General features: G+C 35.0%; 2 protein-coding genes and 1 long non-coding RNA gene across 4 annotated transcripts in view; all 3 read right to left on the minus strand.

Annotated features, from left to right (window-relative positions):
* LOC134799416 (senecionine N-oxygenase-like) overlaps positions 1–15,790 on the minus strand; it is a 30,627-nt gene extending 14,837 nt beyond the window's left edge. The window contains exons 1-2 of the mRNA XM_063771816.1: positions 15,602–15,790; positions 824–1,011 (exon numbers count right to left, since the gene is read on the minus strand). Coding sequence (XP_063627886.1) covers positions 824–1,011; positions 15,602–15,679 — 266 coding nt within the window. The 5' untranslated portion in view covers positions 15,680–15,790. The remainder of the gene's footprint in view (positions 1–823; positions 1,012–15,601) is intronic.
* LOC134799417 (transcription initiation factor IIA subunit 2-like) overlaps positions 1–19,611 on the minus strand; it is a 215,563-nt gene that overhangs the window by 107,607 nt on the left and 88,345 nt on the right. The gene's annotated exons all lie outside the window — the stretch shown is intronic.
* Positions 1–19,611, minus strand: part of LOC134799429 (uncharacterized) — a 78,564-nt gene that overhangs the window by 35,197 nt on the left and 23,756 nt on the right. The window lies entirely within an intron of this gene.

A 19,611-nucleotide genomic window follows, 5' to 3' on the forward strand; every position in this document is an offset into this window, starting at 1 on the left:
CAACTGTATTGAAATAAGCTTAAAATTGTATTATTTAACGTAATAAATGTGTTATCATCAGTTTCTATTATTGAACCGATTTATGTAATTGCAATAGAAATCCGGTTAAGTACGAATATACACAGCTTAAACAAGTTTAATTGTTTAAGCAATTAATACATACCTAGATATCGTAAATCAATTAATGTAATAATGTGGTCACTGCAGCTGATGCAACTGACCTTATTTTGGTCGGTTTACGAGGTGCATCTCGTAAACATACTGGAAACTACAAGGTCATGACCCAGTGAAAAACTCAAGATGCACCTTATGACTTAACGAGAAATGTTAATTTAACATAAATACAATTACTATGAACAGGTAAGGCAAACAAACACTGTTGCGCTTGATGCTTTTTATCAGATTTTGCAACCGGTTTTCATTGCGTCATTCAATTTTGGTTAAATTTAATATAAATCTTACATTTTCTTAAATGACTCGATAAATACAAGCAGCCGCGCCGATCAAGCAACCAAAAAAGCATCCGAGCACCTAGAATTCCCGAAAACAAATGGTCGGAAGCCGAGGATCTGTATTAAAGCTGACACCAGAGCCAGACTACTTATTGCCTGCAACCTCCAGTGGTTATTGAAGTGACTAGAAGTGACTGCACATGTTGTTAGAGGGTGATTAACCTCAATTGCTTGTAGATTCCCGTGAACTCTGAAAGGCCATCCTCCACCAAATTGGTCCGGAACCCCCAGTGGCCACCGAGGTTCTTCTGCGGCTCGAACACTGTACCTATCTAAAGTTTTCGCCAGTACCTATACTAAAGTTAACTTACCTTAGTTGTTTGTAGATCCCCGTGAACTCTGGCAGACCATCATCCTCCAAATCAGTCTGGAACCTCCAGTTCCCACCAAGGCTCCGTTGAGCCTCAAACACGGTGAATTCGACGCCATACCGTTTGAGGTACCGCGCAGACGCAAGCCCGCCGTAACCGGCGCCTATCACGCACGTTCGTCGGGATGGCTGAAAAAATATTAACGGAATTATTTTAGGTTAAATATTGGGTTTAGTTAAAAGCAAGTTAAAAGTATTGTTTACCCAAAATCTCCTATTTTAAATTTTATACGTAATCTAATCCTATATGGGTTACTTCGTCAAAAGTCAGAAGCGTGCCAATGACGCGAACTAACTACGAGTATCATTAATAAATTGGCAACTAAGATCTAGGTACTACTTATGCACACAAAAGCCTCTAGGATGTTTTTCTTACTTACTGACAAAAAATACTTCATTTAGACCCTAAACTGCATCCTTCCTGCATCCTTTCCGAATGCACGAACGAATGATCTTCATTTTATAAGTAATATTAAACTCCCCGTTGTAATTATATAGGTACACCCCAATCAAAAGACTGGTAATCTTGTATTCGAAAATTATGCCTTTTCTATTCCTGTGAATGTTTTCCGGGGATTGATAACCATAACTCCCGTAGATAATCATCGGACGCCGGACAACATAAATAATCAAATACTTTATATTCTATTGATACGATTGGTTGACGATAAAGTCGATAAATATTTATTAGCTAAGCTTAGCTAACACGTGCTTTGGCAACCGCATCACACTTAGTGAGGTAATTTATGCGAAAGTGTAAGTTGATCCCTCATTTGTCAATCAGTGAAAGGAATTCAGATAGGTTCAGGTTGGGTTCAGGTTGACCAATGACGAATAATAGATTAAATTAAAGTCGGAGGATATCTGTGTTGGCGCAAAAAAAACCTTATATTGATAATAAATTACAGCTTGATGACTTCCAAAGAAATGCTAAAAACTTAAACTTAAATGTAGTTATTCGATCCGATTCCAATTGGATATTGATTTGTCAGTGTCAATAAAAAGGTTTACAAAAAAAAAAGAAAACCGACTTCAAAAAGGATAAAATAAAATATTATCCGTTTTTAAGTATATGCGATACCAACTGATATGTTTCAAGTCGGTGACAAGACAAATTTGAAGCATACCATGATTTTAGGGCGATTTGATAAGAATGTGGCTATATGTATATGCTAAATTTACCGCACTATGTAAATACTGATGAACTGTATATCTAACTGTTGACATGTAAAATATGACTTTTTACCAATAAACGCTATCTATCTATCTATCTATCTATCTATCTATGTATGTACGTTGGATTGCCTTACACGACAGCAATGATCATACTTTCTGTAGATACCTAAGAAAGAACACACTGTCAATCCACCTTGGCGGAGTCCGTACCATGTTTGTCCGCACTATTATAAAACCAATGCGATTCCTGACATGTTTTTAAAGAGCATTTTTTACTAATTTTCGAAATGGCCATAGTAAGTACCTACTCAGAAGTAGGATTGGGACTGAGTTATTTCCCGTCTCTTATTCAGAGAACTTGATTTCAAAATATAAAACAATTCAAGGACCATCTACAGGGCTTCAACTTTTTACCTGCATCGCAAATTTTACCAGTTTACAAGACAGTTGTTTAGCCAAAAAGGTGAAAAAAGAGACAGAATTACTTTCACCATTATACTATTAGTACAGTTGTAATGTGATTTATAGATATAAAGCTGATTATTTTTGACCGGTATTGTTAATATTTGTCTTGGCACTAGAGATGGGTAGCGGTGAGTAAATACTGAGTATTTACTCGGTATTTACTCAAAGCACCCGATAAATACCCGTATTTACTCATTTAGGTGGGTAAAAACGATTGCTTATAAAATATTAAAAAAGTGAAATTTAAGAACTAAGTTGTTGTTCAATGAAGAGTGCTAAAGTGTATTAACAATATCTATAAAATAAAAAGCATATAGGACGCTTAATTTCTGAAAAAAAAAAGATAATTATCAGTGAGAGGCAAATTGTGATAATGCATAGTTAACAATTTTGTTTTAAATAAGAAGGTATTTACTTTAAAAATATGGTACTTCAATTCTATCGATGTTCTAGATAACTGCATGTCGCGCAAAAGTGCGTGTTTACGCGGCACTTACGACCTTTTATTAAGGGTTTTTTTAAGGAAAACTCAAAAATGGCTCAACCGATCATGTTCAAAATATTGTTTTTTGTACTCTATTATACGGCTAATCTCCCGACATGTTTTCTTATTTTTTCTGAGCTTTGGTTCGAAAGTTATAGAGAGATAAACATAATTTCAGCCTTTCGAAATGGTTTTTTTTTTTCAAAAATAATCAATTTGTCCAAAAAAAGTTCTTAAGTAAGTAAGTAAGTAATCATTTATTGTCAGATTGTGCATGTCAGTTTACAGTTGTTACAATATTATTTGATTAGTGAGTGTCACAATCAACCGGTTTACGGTATACGATGTCCTTATTCCTAAAATACATATAGTACAGTTCAAATAACCTGAAGATTTAATCAATGTCAAAAAAAAATACAAAATTCATATAAATTAAAAATGTCTAAGGTACAATATACATATAAAAACTATTAAACTTCAATCATAATATTATAACGCAACATTATTGTTTATTACTTAGAAACATTCCAGTTATTTTTAACATCTTCTCCCAAGACCCATTTAATCATGTGATTTCTGATATTTTTTTTGTGACAATTAGTTACATGTATGGAGTGCCCCTCTTAAAAATACATTTCTTACAATTTTGAGTACTCAATCCAGTAGCAGCTTACAAAATACACCTATATTTCAAATTTATATGCCCCTTTCAGCACTCTAAATAGTTTATACCCACCAATTTGGGTATAAACGAGTAAATACGGGTATATTGAGTAAATACTGAGTATTTACTCGGTATTTACCCGTGAGTATTTACTCACTACCCATCTCTACTTGGCACCGACTTCAAGCATATCAGTTGGTAACGCATATACTTAAAAACGGATAATATTTTATTTTATCCTTTTTGAAGTCGGTTTCCTTTTTTTTGTAAAAGTTTTTATTTTTCCATTTTTAGTTTTAAGGCATTGTTAAAAGTGACGCGTGACGCATGAATGAAAAGCATAATAATGCGTATCACTAAATTCGAAATCATTCCTGTCACTGCACGAACACAAAATCCATCCTCCGCCCCGTCACTGACTCAATCCCTCAACCCCCCGATCACTCAACCTCACAGCACATCAACCCCTGATCACGGAACCCCTCAACCCTAAACCCTGCACCACCAACCCTTGAACCGCCATTTCCCGACTCCTCAGTAGCCTTACCATAAGTCTAACACTGACATATTCGCTAGCGTGTGCATAACTTACTTTCTATGCGTCTCGCTCGTACTGGCATCCTATTAGTGCGAGCGAGATGTATAGAAAGTAAGTTACGAAGACGTTAGCGAATATGTAGTGTCAAACTCGTGGTAAGGCTACAGTTGAACTTCATAAAATTGGTGATTTTCGGGAGGAAATGCTTGAGTTACTTATATACTTTAAAAATTGAGGAGTTCCCTCATTTCCTTATGAATTCCGTCATCAGATTAGAACCAACAATATTATGGGAACACCTTGGAGGTAACTTCGTTCAAACAAAAAAAGAATTACTCAAATCGGACCACGGGTTTCGGAGTAATCAACATTTATAAAATCATTATCATTATCATCAACAATCATCATCATCAGGTCCACTCCATCAAATTAGTGGTTTTCAAGAGGAAATGCTTGATTTGCTTAAGACAATACCGAAATCACCATACATGTGCCTTTGAGGAGCTCCCTCAATTCCTCATGGATCCCATCATCAGAACAGCACCAGATTAATGAGGGACCACCTTGGAAGTACCTTCTTTTTAACAAAAAAAGAATTAGTCAAATCGGCCCACGGGTCTCGGAGTAATCGGTGAACAACATAAAAAAAAAACCTAGCTACAACCGAATACAGAACCTCCTCCTTCTATGAAATTGAAGTCGGTTAAAAATCACGTTTTTGGTTGAAAAAATTTCACTTTACTCTAACAGATCAGTTAATCAGTATCATATTATATTAGAAACAGATCGAATAACTAAAACGCGAATTGGCCTATACTATACCCTATACCATGTACCTAAACATTCAATCAAATTCATAATAAAATAATTCGGTCCTCAGTTTTTGGAAACGGCTCTAAAAAGTTTTTAGCTTTATTTATTAAATTATATATTTAACAACATTAAGTAATTAGATATTCGATAAACTTACTTTTTCGATTTTTTTCGATCTAGATATATTTTATTTAAAATATCTGTTTCTATTAAGCATTAAGTTTCTATTATTGAACCGATTTATTTAATTGCAATAGAAATCCGGTTAAGTACGAATATACACAGCTTAAACAAGTTTAATTGTTTAAGCAATTAATACATACCTAGATATCGTAAATCAATTAATGTAATAAGGTCTAGGGGTCTGTTTATTTAGCTCAAATTATTTCATACACATACCTAAAATTATTATTTACAAAATTATAGTCCGCAACATTCATCGTCACAGCCGTCACAGGGTTTAAAAATTATTGAAATCAAATGAAAATATTTATTTTCAGGCAACTATTGACCCATAGATAAATAGGTACCTTAAAAACTAGTATACAACATATTATTATAAAAAAAAATATTTTTGTTTCTTATTGTCCATATTTATGAATTTTTGGACTAAAATAATTTATTTTTACAAAAGGTTACTGGTATATAAAATCATACAAAAATAACTTAAATATATCTAAATATTAGAATAATAAAATATATCTTAAATTAAAATTAAAAACACACAATTATGGCTGCGAACCACAATTAATTAATTCACAGAACCTATCAATAATAACGATGATGATTCTATAGATTATAAAAATATCTCCGAAATCATTCTACTTAAGTATAATTAACGAAATTAAATTGCGACACAAAATGACAAAACATGACATTTAATTTAACAACCCATCCGCCGTAAAACAACATGTTTCTTCACAATCATTAATTCCCACTCAAGTACGGATACTTAACGCCTTAATCGTTTAATTTACTTTTTAACAATGCATGCTGGCCACTGGCCATTAACTGGCCGTGTCATGGACAAGTAATTATGTAGTGTGGACATTTTGAGGATCTGCAAAAACGATGTGTCCGGTCATTGTTTATAAAAAAAAAATTAAAATACATACCCAGGGCCGGATTTCCGCCTAGGCCCACAAGGCCCGGGCCTAGGGGCCCAGGCAACCTAGCAATAGTTTTGAGATGGAGAAGGGGGCTCCCTTAAATTTTAAGCGCCATACTGCCATACCAAGTGCCAAAGGGACCCTAGACTTAAAACAAAATATCGGTAATTATTTACAAAACAGCTGTCTATACCTTCTTATTATAAAATAATGGAAGAATTGCGACCATCATATCGATCGTAGGTTACTGGAATGTCTTTAGACAACGTAGGTACGTACTCACCTACATATACCTAGTACATATTAACTTATAACTCTTATAAGTGATACAGGTTACACAACATTATAAAATACAGTTGGGCATATTCGCTATCGTCAAAAAATCACTGTTTCTGCTGAACCCGTTTTGTGGATACGTTTTGGCCTCGAAAAATGGTCATTAAGGTCACATGTCGCGCATCAGGTCATACGCTACCCTTGACTGCATTATGTACCTATCGTCTAGAGCAGCGGTCGGCAACCTTTTAGCAGCCAAGGGCCACATAGTAGTTAACGGAGGTGACGCGGGCCGTACTTTGTTAATATTTATGACTTTATGAGACATTGTCGTTTGTCACTATTACATACAAAATAGCCAAGGCGCCTCTCGGGCCGCAAGTGACAGGTTCGCAAGCCGCATGCGGCCAGCGGGGCACAGGTTGCCGACCGCTGGTCTAGAGGAAAAACCATGATCATGTCCACTGGCTACACTTAAAGCCTGTGCACACCGGGTGCTTGTGCATAGACGTGCACGTGCACGTGCACATGTGCATTGTAATATACAGCCGGCCTAGCCAAGGTTACAATCGCTAACGCTTCGACAACTAAAAGCTTTATGTCTCTCTATCACTATGTTCAAACTAATTACGAAAAGGTTGCTATGAGGTGAAGTTCGATTTTAACATATCAGTCCAATTATGAAAATCGTGTAAAATCATTCCCTGGCTTCCGGAAATGTTTTAAAATGCTTTTAATATACATTAGAAACATGAAAATAAAGAATACTTATGAATGATAATAAAATAAAATTGTGCAGTATCCCAACTTGTGAAGCTTATAAGTCAAACACAGTTAGTTTTAGGACAAAAATTTATATAACCTTTTTTGTAGAAAATTATGTCTACTTTAGTTTGTACGTACATACAACACTTTTCGATATTAATGACAGATTCCAAGAAATATGAAAAAGTTCACTTTTGCCCCCCTCCCCCCAACTACACCCCCCGCCGACCGAAGTTGGAATGTGTATTATCAACGTATAAGTACGATAATTTACTCAAGTCTAAAAAAAATATTCTTATGACGGCCTTTTTTTAATATTTATCAAAATTGTACTAAAAATTCCTTAGTTACCACTGCAACTAAACCATTTAATTTTATTAAATATAATAAAAACGGGTCACTCACGTATTTTTAGTCGAAAAACGCTCGACATGACATTTCATTTTAAATTACACACAATAATTACAGCCTTTAACTCGGTTTATATCTCCACTTTAACACAAATCGACATGTGCAACAAGAAATGAATCTACCCGTCCATTTGGGTATATAGATACGGGTAAATAGCGGGTAGATGGGTATTTACCGGGTATTTACCTGGGTGGGTAAATTGGGTAAATACCCGCGACCCATCTCTACGTGACGTGTGCGTGCGCGGCTCCAACATTTTAGCGCACGCGCACGTGCACGTCTACGCACACGCAGCCGGTGTGACCTGGCCTTTAACAACCATTTGCGACAAAAGTAGACCTAAAACATAGGAATCAATTATGTAGGTACCTACTTCATAAGATCTAATTTTAATAATTTAATGTAAATATTTAATTAGGTTAAGTTATTTATAATAGAATTTCAAACACAATGTTTATTGTTATATGAATGAATAAATGAAATGAAGACTTTGGTGTCTAATGCAGTGGTCTCGAAAATACGGCCTGCGGGTCCGTAGCACTTTGCGAAAAGTGCCAAATTTCATACCCGATCTGCGAAAAAGACGCGGAGGTCTCGCTGTTCTGGCCCTCAGGTCAAAATAGGCGTTAATAGCGATCACATGTTATTTATTTATTTATTCATCGAGCCATATTTGTTGCAAGTCTGACATTGCCATAGGTATGTATAAGTCATCAATAAAGTACCTTAATTTCAACTAGAATCAGACCAAGCTGTAATACCTACACATAATCTAAACAAAGTGTGGTAATGTCATCGTTAATGTAAATTTTCTATGAAAATAATATATGACGGGTACAGTGGCACACCCTCTCTTTGTTCAATTCGGTGCAAAGTTAGCTTAGACAGAATCTAGGTATGTACACATTACCTAGTTTAGTCGTGAAATGCAAATATCTCGGAAACATGAAACAAATCACTGCACAAGGCAAGGCTAACAACTCTGGAGATGCAGAACTAGATTTAAATAATGTAGGTATGCCTGCCTATGCCTAGTCTCGGATGTATTATAAATACCAAAATTTTATTTAAATCATGACAGACATTGTGCATATTGAACAATTTATGAATACTGCCCTGGGTTTTACATAAAACTGCTCTGTACTTAGGCAGGTACCTACTTTCCATTCTAATAAAATATGGGTAACGAAATCTGTACGTCGCATGAATGATTCAGGCTGCGTTTTTTCACTAAATCTGAGATGAACGGAGATTTCATTGATTCCATATTTGTAATTGTTTTTTTGTCATTATTTTTATTGCTTGTAAAAATTTGACATGTAGAAGTGCCCTTGTGGCCTATTTGCTGAATAAATGTTTGTTTGATTGATGAGAGAAATCAACTAATAGCATTGGTTGTAATCCACATCACTTCTCCGCCAGCTGCTGGATTACAGCCTCAGTGGATAGGCCTAAGGCAGCTTTAACAACAGCCATATTAATACGTGTAGATCATTGTAATAATGTATCAGTGCTTCATTAGCACTGATACATTATATATAAGCACGCGAATGCGTTTCGAATTATAAATTACGATTTAATAACACGAAATAATAAATACCTAAAAACTCAATATCGGCATACATCAGTAAAGCGACCTACTGTATTCGTTTATTAATTTATTATGTATTAGTTTGAGTATCTCATTATTCTCATTCAACAGTCATGAAGTTCAATTTACAAGATTTCCAATACTTGAGCGTCAATAAATTAAAAAAAAATACCTGTATACTTAATTATTCACCCTGCATGTACCTAACTTATAACGCATAACATAACATAAGGCAAAAATCGAATCGTCCGTGACACACTGCATATGATTATCCAATAGTAGCTACATACGAAAAATTACAGCACCGATTATCTAATATTACGTGATACGGTAATCATCCGAGCGGATTTGAATTATTTATGCTGTTTCTGGCACATTGTGCACGATGATTCGATGATGATATAGTGCAATTTTCAATGAATAGAATTACCGGAAAGTATTGTAAAGAATGAATGAATGTTGCTGGGGTCTATAGGTTATATTTAATTTTTAATTCCATGCTTAATTGCTTATCCTGCAGGTTATAAACCTTCTGAAGAAACAGCCGAAGAAATATCTCTTACTGAAAAACTAAGTTCATATAAAGAGAGTTGTAGTTTCAATATTTAGGGTGGAAAGTTGAGCGCCTCGGAATTGGTAGGTCGCTCATAATAAAACTACGTAGGAATTTCAATATCCTCGACATGGAAACGACTTTAATAATTTATTATTCATCTTGCCTTGTACCAACATCAACACAGACTACACACTACCAAAAATCATATCAGATATCATGACAGCTAAGGTCGGTGACCCATTTTACATGAATTTGCCTTAAAAATAAACTACCTCAGTCCAGCATCAGTAAAAAACCGGATACCTTGTGTCCAAAATACTCGATGTATTAAAAAAACAATATGTATTTTTCATCACACTTGCGCAGTAAAGCGTGCTATTTCACGCAAGTGCAGCGGGAGCTAAAGTCTATTTTACCCCCATGGGAGTTATAGCTTTTTTTATATATTATAAAGTGCCTAGCTATATTTGCATTTATTATACACATACTATTTAATAGTATGTATTGTTGTAGATACTATAAACAGATGAATGACTTATTTATAAGCTCTACAAACCTTACATATATCTCATGCGATTTTAATGCATTGCGGCACTTAATCGATCAATTGAATTCTTTGCACCTCTGTCGTGAAAATTGTATCGCAAATCGCATGCAATTATCGGTGACGTCTGCAGAGCCAATTAAAAGTAAGAACGTAGAGAGCCGGTTGCAAAATACTTCCCGTTTTACGTACATTTTCTGACTAAAGTGCGAATAGTTAATGTAACCTATTCAACATTCACCGTTCTCAGCCTATCAACGAGTCCTTGGACTTATTGTGAAGCTTGTTTACTTGAAGTTAATCCTAGATAACATGTTTAACATGATAACTGAGGTTGTACAGAATTGCAGGCTTACGGTCAACAAGAGGAACGGTGCCACGTACACTACATTCGTTTATTAATAGGTACTATATTTAATAGGCACAATAAAATAATTAAGTACCCCTCTTTTTTGCAATTCAGTACCTATATACGAGGGAAAGACGCATATTTAGATTTGAAAGATATCATAATAATTTTTAAACAATCTCACGTCGTGCTTGCACTGATGCATGTGTGGAGGTGAAAAGTTTGAATATGCCTGATCGCACCATAAAAGGGATTTGGCAAATTATAGGTAGGTACTTATTTCAGATAGGTATTAGATGCTTCGGTACCCTAAACAGGTAAGTACATATTTAAATTTCTCTAATTGTTGCAAAAATTCCCGATCACTCTGTCTGTATACATATGTATGTATTGTTCGCTATAAACTCAAATTTACTGAACTGATTTTCATGCGGTTTTCACCTATCAATAGAGTGATTCTTGAGGAAGGTTTATGTGTAATAATTTGTTAAGGTTTTGTGTAACCCGTGGGAAGCCGGGGCGGGTCGCTAGTTAGGGTTCCGTACCCAAAGGGTAAAACGGGACCCTATTACTAAGACTTCGCTGTCCGTCCGTCCGTCCGTCCGTCCGTCCGTCCGTCCGTCCGTCCGTCCGTCCGTCTGTCACCAGGCTGTATCTCACGAACCGTGATAGCTAGACAGTTGAAATTTTCACAGATGATGTATTTCTGTTGCCGCTATAACAACAAATACTAAAAACAGAATAGAATAAAGATTTAAATGGGGCTCCGATACAACAAACGTGATTTTTGACCAAAGTTAAGCAACGTCGGGAGGGTGCCCTATTGATATTCCGAAAAAAAATACGCCGATTTTTGTTTCGCCGACAACGATTCGCAGACGGGTTGTTTGGCAGAGTAACGATTCGCCGAATCTCGTTACGCATAATAGTCGTTTGCGAGAGTAGTCAATAAGCAGAACATTGATACGCATATTTACTATTCGTAGAATAATCATTTAGTAACTGTCATAATTACCCGAGAAACCATTGGTCGAAACACAATAGGTCGAATGTTCATTTGGCATTAATATTGAATGTTCGATTTTTAGCATTAGAAAAAAGGTAGCGACGTTGACGTGTCTTTTAATTGAAAAACTCTTTTTAAAAATAAGTCATGGCAAACATGTAACATTCACGAATCTAATACGATCATTTATATTCTTCTGCTTTCATAAGTAATACTTAGTTACTGATTTTTAAAAAGCGTTTTTCAATTAAAAGACATGTCAACGTCGCTTACCTTCTCTCTAATGCTAAAAAAAATTATAAAATAAGGTGAGATTTCAATTATTGATGAAGTGCACCTGATGATGATGATTGTTGATGATAATGATGATGTTTTTTTAGTAGTATGTTTAGCGATTACTCCAGCACCCATGGTCCGATTTGAGTTATGCTTTTTTTGTTTGAAAAAAGTTACCTGCGAGGTATTCCCATAATAATTTTGGTTCTGATCTGATGTTGTAATCCATGAGGAATTGACGGAACCCCTAAATTTTTAAAGGCATTATTATGATTTCGGTATTTTCTAAAGTAACTCAAGCATTTCCTCCTGAAATCCACCAATTTCATGAAGTGCAACTGTAACCTTACCACGAGTTTGACACTACATATTCGCTAACTTCTTCGTAACTTTATATACATATACTTAACGCATTTACTTAAAAAATGATAATATTTTATTTCATTCTTTTGTTTCGAAAATAACGACTTATATGTAAAATGTGAAACGTTATTCGACTAAACATTGCTTAAACGAGACGATTACTCTGCCAAATGGAAATCGTCCAATAATAGTTCTGCGAATTTACACAGAAGCAAACTGAACGGTATGTGAACCAAGAGTCTACGTAACGTTAGTTGACCAAAAGTTACATTGACAAATAAATGACTCTGCGAAACGATGTTCGGCGAATCGTTGTCGGCGAATCGATGATCTGCTAAAAATTTATCGGAGAATCATTAGGTACCCCGTCGGGAGTGGTCAGTATTTGGATGGGTGACCGTTTTTTTTTTTGCTTTTTTTTTGTTTTTTTTTTTGCATTATGGTACGGAACCCTTCGTGCGCGAGTCCGACTCGCACTTGCCCGGTTTTTTTTTTTACAAACCACACCATGTCGTCAATGGACTAACTATGCGGTTTCCGCAGTATTGTAGTACACTAGCAGCGACTCTACCGAAATGGAGAAAGTTAACAAAAACAAAAGACGATTGTTTAATGTTAACATTAAATGCTGCATGTCTATCCGTATGTCACGACCAATTACCTATTGTTTAACGACGAAAGTGCATTAGGTAATTAGTTATTTACTTAACTTCTTGCCCACGCGTGCGTGTTTGTGTAGTTAATTAGTTACATTTTAATTTAAAGTTTATTAAACAGACAGGTGGACATCTATATAAGTAAGTAGGTACTGTTCTGTTAAGGCCTCTTCTCACGTTGCAATTCAATTTATCGATCAAAAGCTGCAATGTATCAAAAATTCCATGTGATTATCGGTACGGTGAGAAGCAGCCCCTAATAATTTTAAAAAGTTTTGCAAAGACACCAACAGTTAAAATAAAAATGTTGATAATTACCTATCCTACCTGTTCTTTCGTAATATTTTTGCGCACCTTGAATGAAATTGCTACCCAGTTTAAGACTCTATATTATTATGTGATTTATCTCTGATAAAATAAAATAAAAAGATCGTAAAAATAATTAACTTGCATATCTTAACATAGTTCAACTTGCATCTCTAAATGATGAATTTAAGCTTAAGTCTTGTTACTTGTTAGGACTATGGTTGCAACATCAGTGTTGGGCATTCAAGAATAAAATCATTATTTGAATAAGAATTCGTAGGAATAAAATCATCTCGATTTTATTCCCGTCAAAAATATTCAAATAATTTTGGTCGGGAATAATTCGTATGAGAAAAATTTTTATGAGAATAAGTTATTCTTAATCAAATAAATATAATCATGATTTTTAATCGAAATAATATTCCACGAATAAAAATGTACTCCGGGTACCGTATAGGTACTAATTACGTATAGTTAGGTAGATGTAATAGTAGTTAGTCTCTTGTCTAATTTATACCTATTTTATGGATTAAAATCTTACAAATGGGCACCTTGGGTGCGTAGCCAATATGCCAATCGTTTGCGCTACGAGAACGAAACGGTATCTCTGTCTCTATATCGCACTAATATGTAAGAGTGATACGGACAGAAAGTGCTGCGTTGTCGGAGCACAAGCGATTGGCATCTTGGCTAGGCCCCCAGAACAGCTAAATTTACTCAATGATTTGGTTATTAAATTAAAAACAAAAATTGACATCTAGGCTAGGCACCTTGGGTGCGTAGCCAATATGCCAATCGTTTGCGCTACGACAACGAAACGCTATCTCTGTCTCTCTATCGCACTAATATGTAAGAGTGATAGAGACAGAAAGCGCTAAAAACAGCTGAAATGTCCTAATGATTTGGTTATTAAATTAAAAACAAAAATTGGCATCTTGGCTAGGCACATTGGGAGCGTAGCCAACATGCCAAACGTTCGCGTTATGACAACGAAACGCTATCTTTGTCTCTCTATCGCACTAATATGTAAGAGTGATAGAGAAAGAAAGCGCTAAAAACAGCTAAATTGTCCTAATGATTTAATTATTAAATTAAAAACAAAAATTGGCATCTTGGCTAGGCACATTGGGAGCGTAGCCAACATGCCAAACGTTCGCGCTACGACAACGAAACGCTATCTTTGTCTCTCTATCGCACTAATATGTAAGAGTGATAGAGAAAGAAAGCGCTTCGTTGTTGGAGCCCAAGCGATTGGCATATTGGCTAGGCCCCCAGAACAGCTTAATTTACCTAATGATTTGATTATAAAAATAAAAACAAAAATTGGCATCTTGGCTAGGCACATTGGGAGCGTAGCCAACACGCCAAACGTTTGCGCTACGACAACGAAACGCTATCTTTGTCTCTCTATCGCACTAATATGTAAGAGTGATAGAGACAGAAAGCGCTTCGTTGTTGGAGCGCAAGCGATTGGCATGTTGGCTAGGCCCCCAGAACAGCTAAATTTACCTAATGATTCGGTTATTAAAATAAAAACAAAAATTGGCATCTTGGCTAGGCACATTGGGAGCGTAGCCAACATGCCAAACGTTTGCGCTACGACAACGAAACGCTATCTGTCTCTCTATCGCACTAATATGTAAGAGTGATAGAGAGAGACTATGCGCAACTCTATGGAGGGTCAACGTTTGGTATGTTGGCTAAGCACCCTGATCAGATGATAGAACTGGATAGTGTATAGCGGAACTCTTCAATGTGTACTATACCTAAACTATAGTAACAAATATCAAATCAATCCGACTTTTAAATAGAAGGGTGAAAATCAACTAACAAAATATAACCGATTGTACTACAAAAATTAACTTAATTCTAAATAACATTTTAATTGAATAAAACCTTAGTTAGAATAGGCCCACTTCTAGAATAATTATTCTGCTTTTTATTCCGCATTTAAAATAAGAGTCACATGATTTATTCACCTTAATTTTTATTCTGAAATAACTAGTGCAAGAATAATTCTAATTCAAATCGATTTGAATAAGAATAAAATTTCTGTTTTTATTCTTATTCTTATTCAAGTTAATTTTTGCCCAACTCTGTGCAACATATTTTAATGTTACATTTCAATTAAATTTGTTACCTAGTACAAAATATGACCACCATCGCTTGAAATATTCGTAAATAAATTAATTAAATTGTATAATCCATACAAATTCGCATACAATAAATTAGCACATTAATATTAGACCATCTTTAACGTTTCAATCCGAATTTTTTCATAAAAACATAAAAACACGTCCTATTATTTTTGCCATGACAAATGAAATATCTCCTGAAATTGGTCGTTAAATTTAAAAATTCGAACACGTACCACCGCAAGCCCATCCGTTGCTTCCAAAATCAAATTAACAAAACACAAAACAGTCACATGTAGCATCAAACTAGCCATTTCACTAATTATTAGTTTAAACACTTTTTAATTTATAACTCATTTACGCGCATGCGTCGGCCCGGTTGCGCGCGAGTCACAAACAAAAGACTGGTGTAGGTTGACTGACTAGTTGGTGGTGGGATCTCAGGCCTTGACCGTCAAGCCATACATTCTATAATAATAAAATCGATTAGTGACTTGATAATGTTGTCATAAAAAAGCGAAGCGCGATATGTTGTCGCCCTTAGGTACCTACTACCTAGCCCAAAAAAAGTTATATTGTTGTAGAAATATCGTGTGTGTACCTAATCTAATAACCAGTTTAAATTTATTTTAGTTTTACTTACAAGCTTTTATTTAGTTTCGCTTGTCTGTTGTCTATCTATTGTCTGTAATCAAATTTACATAAACGTTAGTGTACTTTGACCCATTTCCAAAACTAACTTTTTCAACGCTGGTCTCAAAATATGGTAAAGAAAAAATAAGGCTTCCTCAAATAAGGCTTAATTGTTTTGGACTTTGGACATGATTGGTTGAGCTTTCCTTCTTAATAAAAGGACTTAAGCGCCGCGAAAATTAAAGCATTTTAGATTACGGTATTTTGTTCGTATCGTATGAAGGCACGAAACCCTGGTGAGACTGGTCACCACTACCAGACAGTGGTCACTAGTGGTCATTAATTCATTTTTTAAGGCACGGCGCGTGCAAGAAATATGGAATAACCGAAGTCTTCAGAACATAATACAAAAAATAATACAATTAGCACTTTTTGTGCCAAACCAAAAAATTGTGTTCAGGTTCAAGCTCATAATTATTCTGGTTATATTTTTAGCTTTGGAACTTTTTGGGTTGCACGGAGATTTGCTGTATTTACAAACAAAGGTCCCTGCCTAAAACTACTAAGAAGATTTCAAAACGACCGATCGTGCCTGCTCTTATTCGAAGATTACCTGCGATCCACCTTGTTGGGGACCTTCCGATGTTGCACTACACCTTACGCTGCTCAGTGATCAGTAGGTAAACGAAAAATACTGATAGCTGATATCTAATATGCAGTTCTTGTATTAAATTGTTGTAGATAGTTGAACTACTTAATGCGGATTGAGACCGATAATTATTTTGTGTACACAAAACTAGAACTTTTCCCATCATTTTACTGCATTACGCCATCTAAATACTAAGTAACTAGGTACAGGTTAAACAGAAAACTGTTATGCATAGTGAACAATCCAAATGGGTCAGTATGGAGAAGTCAGAAACTATGAGAGATAGCGAAATCTGTTCTTAGGAACCATGGCATCGATTTTTGATTTAATAATAATGTCATTCAAACTTTTTTTTTAACTCTCATACATAACCGGGAATCGAACCTGGTCGAAGTCTCTGTAAACAATGTTAGATATAAATTGCAACATTTAAGTTATTAAGTGCTCCAATTGGCACGCCCGCTATACGAATGCGTTCTAATTTTAAATAAACGCAATTTGTAATGCAATATCGATGCAAATAAGATATGCATAAGTGGTCTATTCAGATAAATGATTCATAATGATGACCGATTCATATTAATGACAACAATTTGCAAATTATTTAAATTGTGGGCATTTCAGTCTAATGTTTACACGAGATTTCATAGCAAAATTTGGTCCTTATACTTTCAGGATCAATTATACAAACAAATACTACACGCAATTACATAAAGAATATTGACCAGGTTCGATTCCCGGTTATGTATGAGAGCTTAAAAAAAAGTTTGAATGTCATTATTATTAAATCTAAAATCGACGCCATGATTCCTAAGAACAGATTTCGCTATCTCTCTTCGCTTTCGCTGTCAAATCCTTAGTAGAAATTAATTGTAGCGCCTGACTTGCTAGTTATATTTAACAACATTGCGGCGAGTTTCCTGATCTAATGAAACATAGTAAAGTAACTCCTTTATTTAAATCTGGTAGCAGCTCTGACCCCACTAACTTTAGACCGATATCTGTGCTACCAACATTTAGCAAGATTTTTGAAAAATTAGTTCTTTCTCAATTAGTACGACATTTTAACCTTAATAATTTGATGCATAATAAGCAGTTTGGTTTTACACGGGGTCGCTCAACAACCGATGCTGGTGTTGAGCTAATTAAGCATATTTTCGATGCCTGGGAGGAGTCACGAGATGCTTTAGGTGTCTTCTGTGATTTATCTAAGACCTTCGACTGCGTTTGTCATGAAACATTAATCAGGAAACTTCATTATTACGGAGTTAGAGGATCGGCACTGAATTTACTTAAGTCCTACTTAAATGGTAGAATACAAAGGGTCGATGTGAATGGACAGCGATCACCCGGGTTATTGGTCTCTATGGGTGTACCACAGGGGTCAATATTGGGGCCTTTCCTGTTCCTTATCTACATAAATGACTTGCCATTCCTTGTTAAGACCCACCATGATATAGTATTGTTTGCAGACGACACCTCACTTATTTTCAAAGTCAAACGACAGCAACAAGCTTACAATGATGTAAACAATGCTATTTCAAAATTAGTACTTAAATTGGTTCAATATTAATAATTTATTGTTAAATGAGAAAAAGACTAAATGTATTCAGTTTGTCACTAGTAGTAACGTAGGGCATGTGCAAACAAGTATCATTGTGAAGGATGAGGAATTGGAATTAGTTGAAAGTACAGTTTTTCTTGGTATAACTTTAGATTCTAAACTTCAGTGGGGTCCCCATATTGCTACTCTTTCGAATAGACTGAGTTCTGCAGCTTTTGCAGTGAGCAAAATCCGTCAGTTAACTGATGTGAAAACAGCTCGATTAGTATATTTTAGTTACTTCCATAGCATTATATGGCATATGGTATTTTACTGTGGGGCGGTGCTTCAGAGATAAATACCATTTTTGTTCTGCAAAAGAGGGCTATTCGAGCAATATATAAAATGAACCATAGAGACTCACTTAGAGATAAATTTAAGGAAATTTACATAATGACAGTGCACTGTCAATACATTTATGAGAATATTCTGTATGTACATAAAAATATTGTAAATTTTGGGAAAAATTGTGAAATTCATAATATTAATACTAGAAATAAACATAAACTCGCAGTGCCCTTCACTCGGTTCCATAAAATTAAAAAATCATTCATGGGTAATTGTGTAAGATTTTATAATAAACTTCCAAACCATATTACTTACTGAATTATCTATTAATAAATTTAAGAATTATGTAAAGCGTAAACTTATTTCTAAAGCTTATTATACCACACAAGACTACATGAATGATAATACAACGTGGGATTAATTGTTATTCGAAATTATTATTTATTTATTAGGTATATTTGATTATTGATGAGGAAATGGATATTCCGATGTAATACTATCTACTTCTTTTGTTATGCTTTTTTTGACATTTAGATTTTATTCTAGAAATTCTAGACTAGTATTTTTTTATACAATTTTTTAAATATTTGACGATCCTTTTGTGAAATTCTTAGTGTTAAATTTGATCTGTATAATAATCCAATGTTATTATGGAATAATATTAACATCAATAAATTGCTCTGATAATTAGATTAAGATTAATTACGATTCATAAGAGCTTGTTGCTAGGCCTACATGAATAAAGTATATTTTGAGTTTGAGTTTGAGTCTCATAGTTTCTGACTTCTGCATACTGACCCATTTGGATTGATCACCCTGTAAGTATGATAAAAATAATGTTTTGAACTAAGATTTATTTATTTTATTTACTTATTGAGATCTCGTTTAAATACCCAAGAATGATGAAGGACTGCAGAGGGGCTACCGCGAAAACCGAAATTCGCAAATTGCGGGGATCTTACTCTTTTACTCCAATGAAGGCGTAATTAGAGTGACAGAGAAAAATGCCCGCAATTGACGATTTTCGGTATTGGCGGTAGCCCTACAGCATTCTTACCTTAGCTTGTTTGAGA

Source organism: Cydia splendana, chromosome 18 (genome assembly GCF_910591565.1).
Source record: "Cydia splendana chromosome 18, ilCydSple1.2, whole genome shotgun sequence".
In the NCBI taxonomy this organism is placed as follows: Eukaryota; Metazoa; Arthropoda; class Insecta; order Lepidoptera; family Tortricidae; genus Cydia; species Cydia splendana.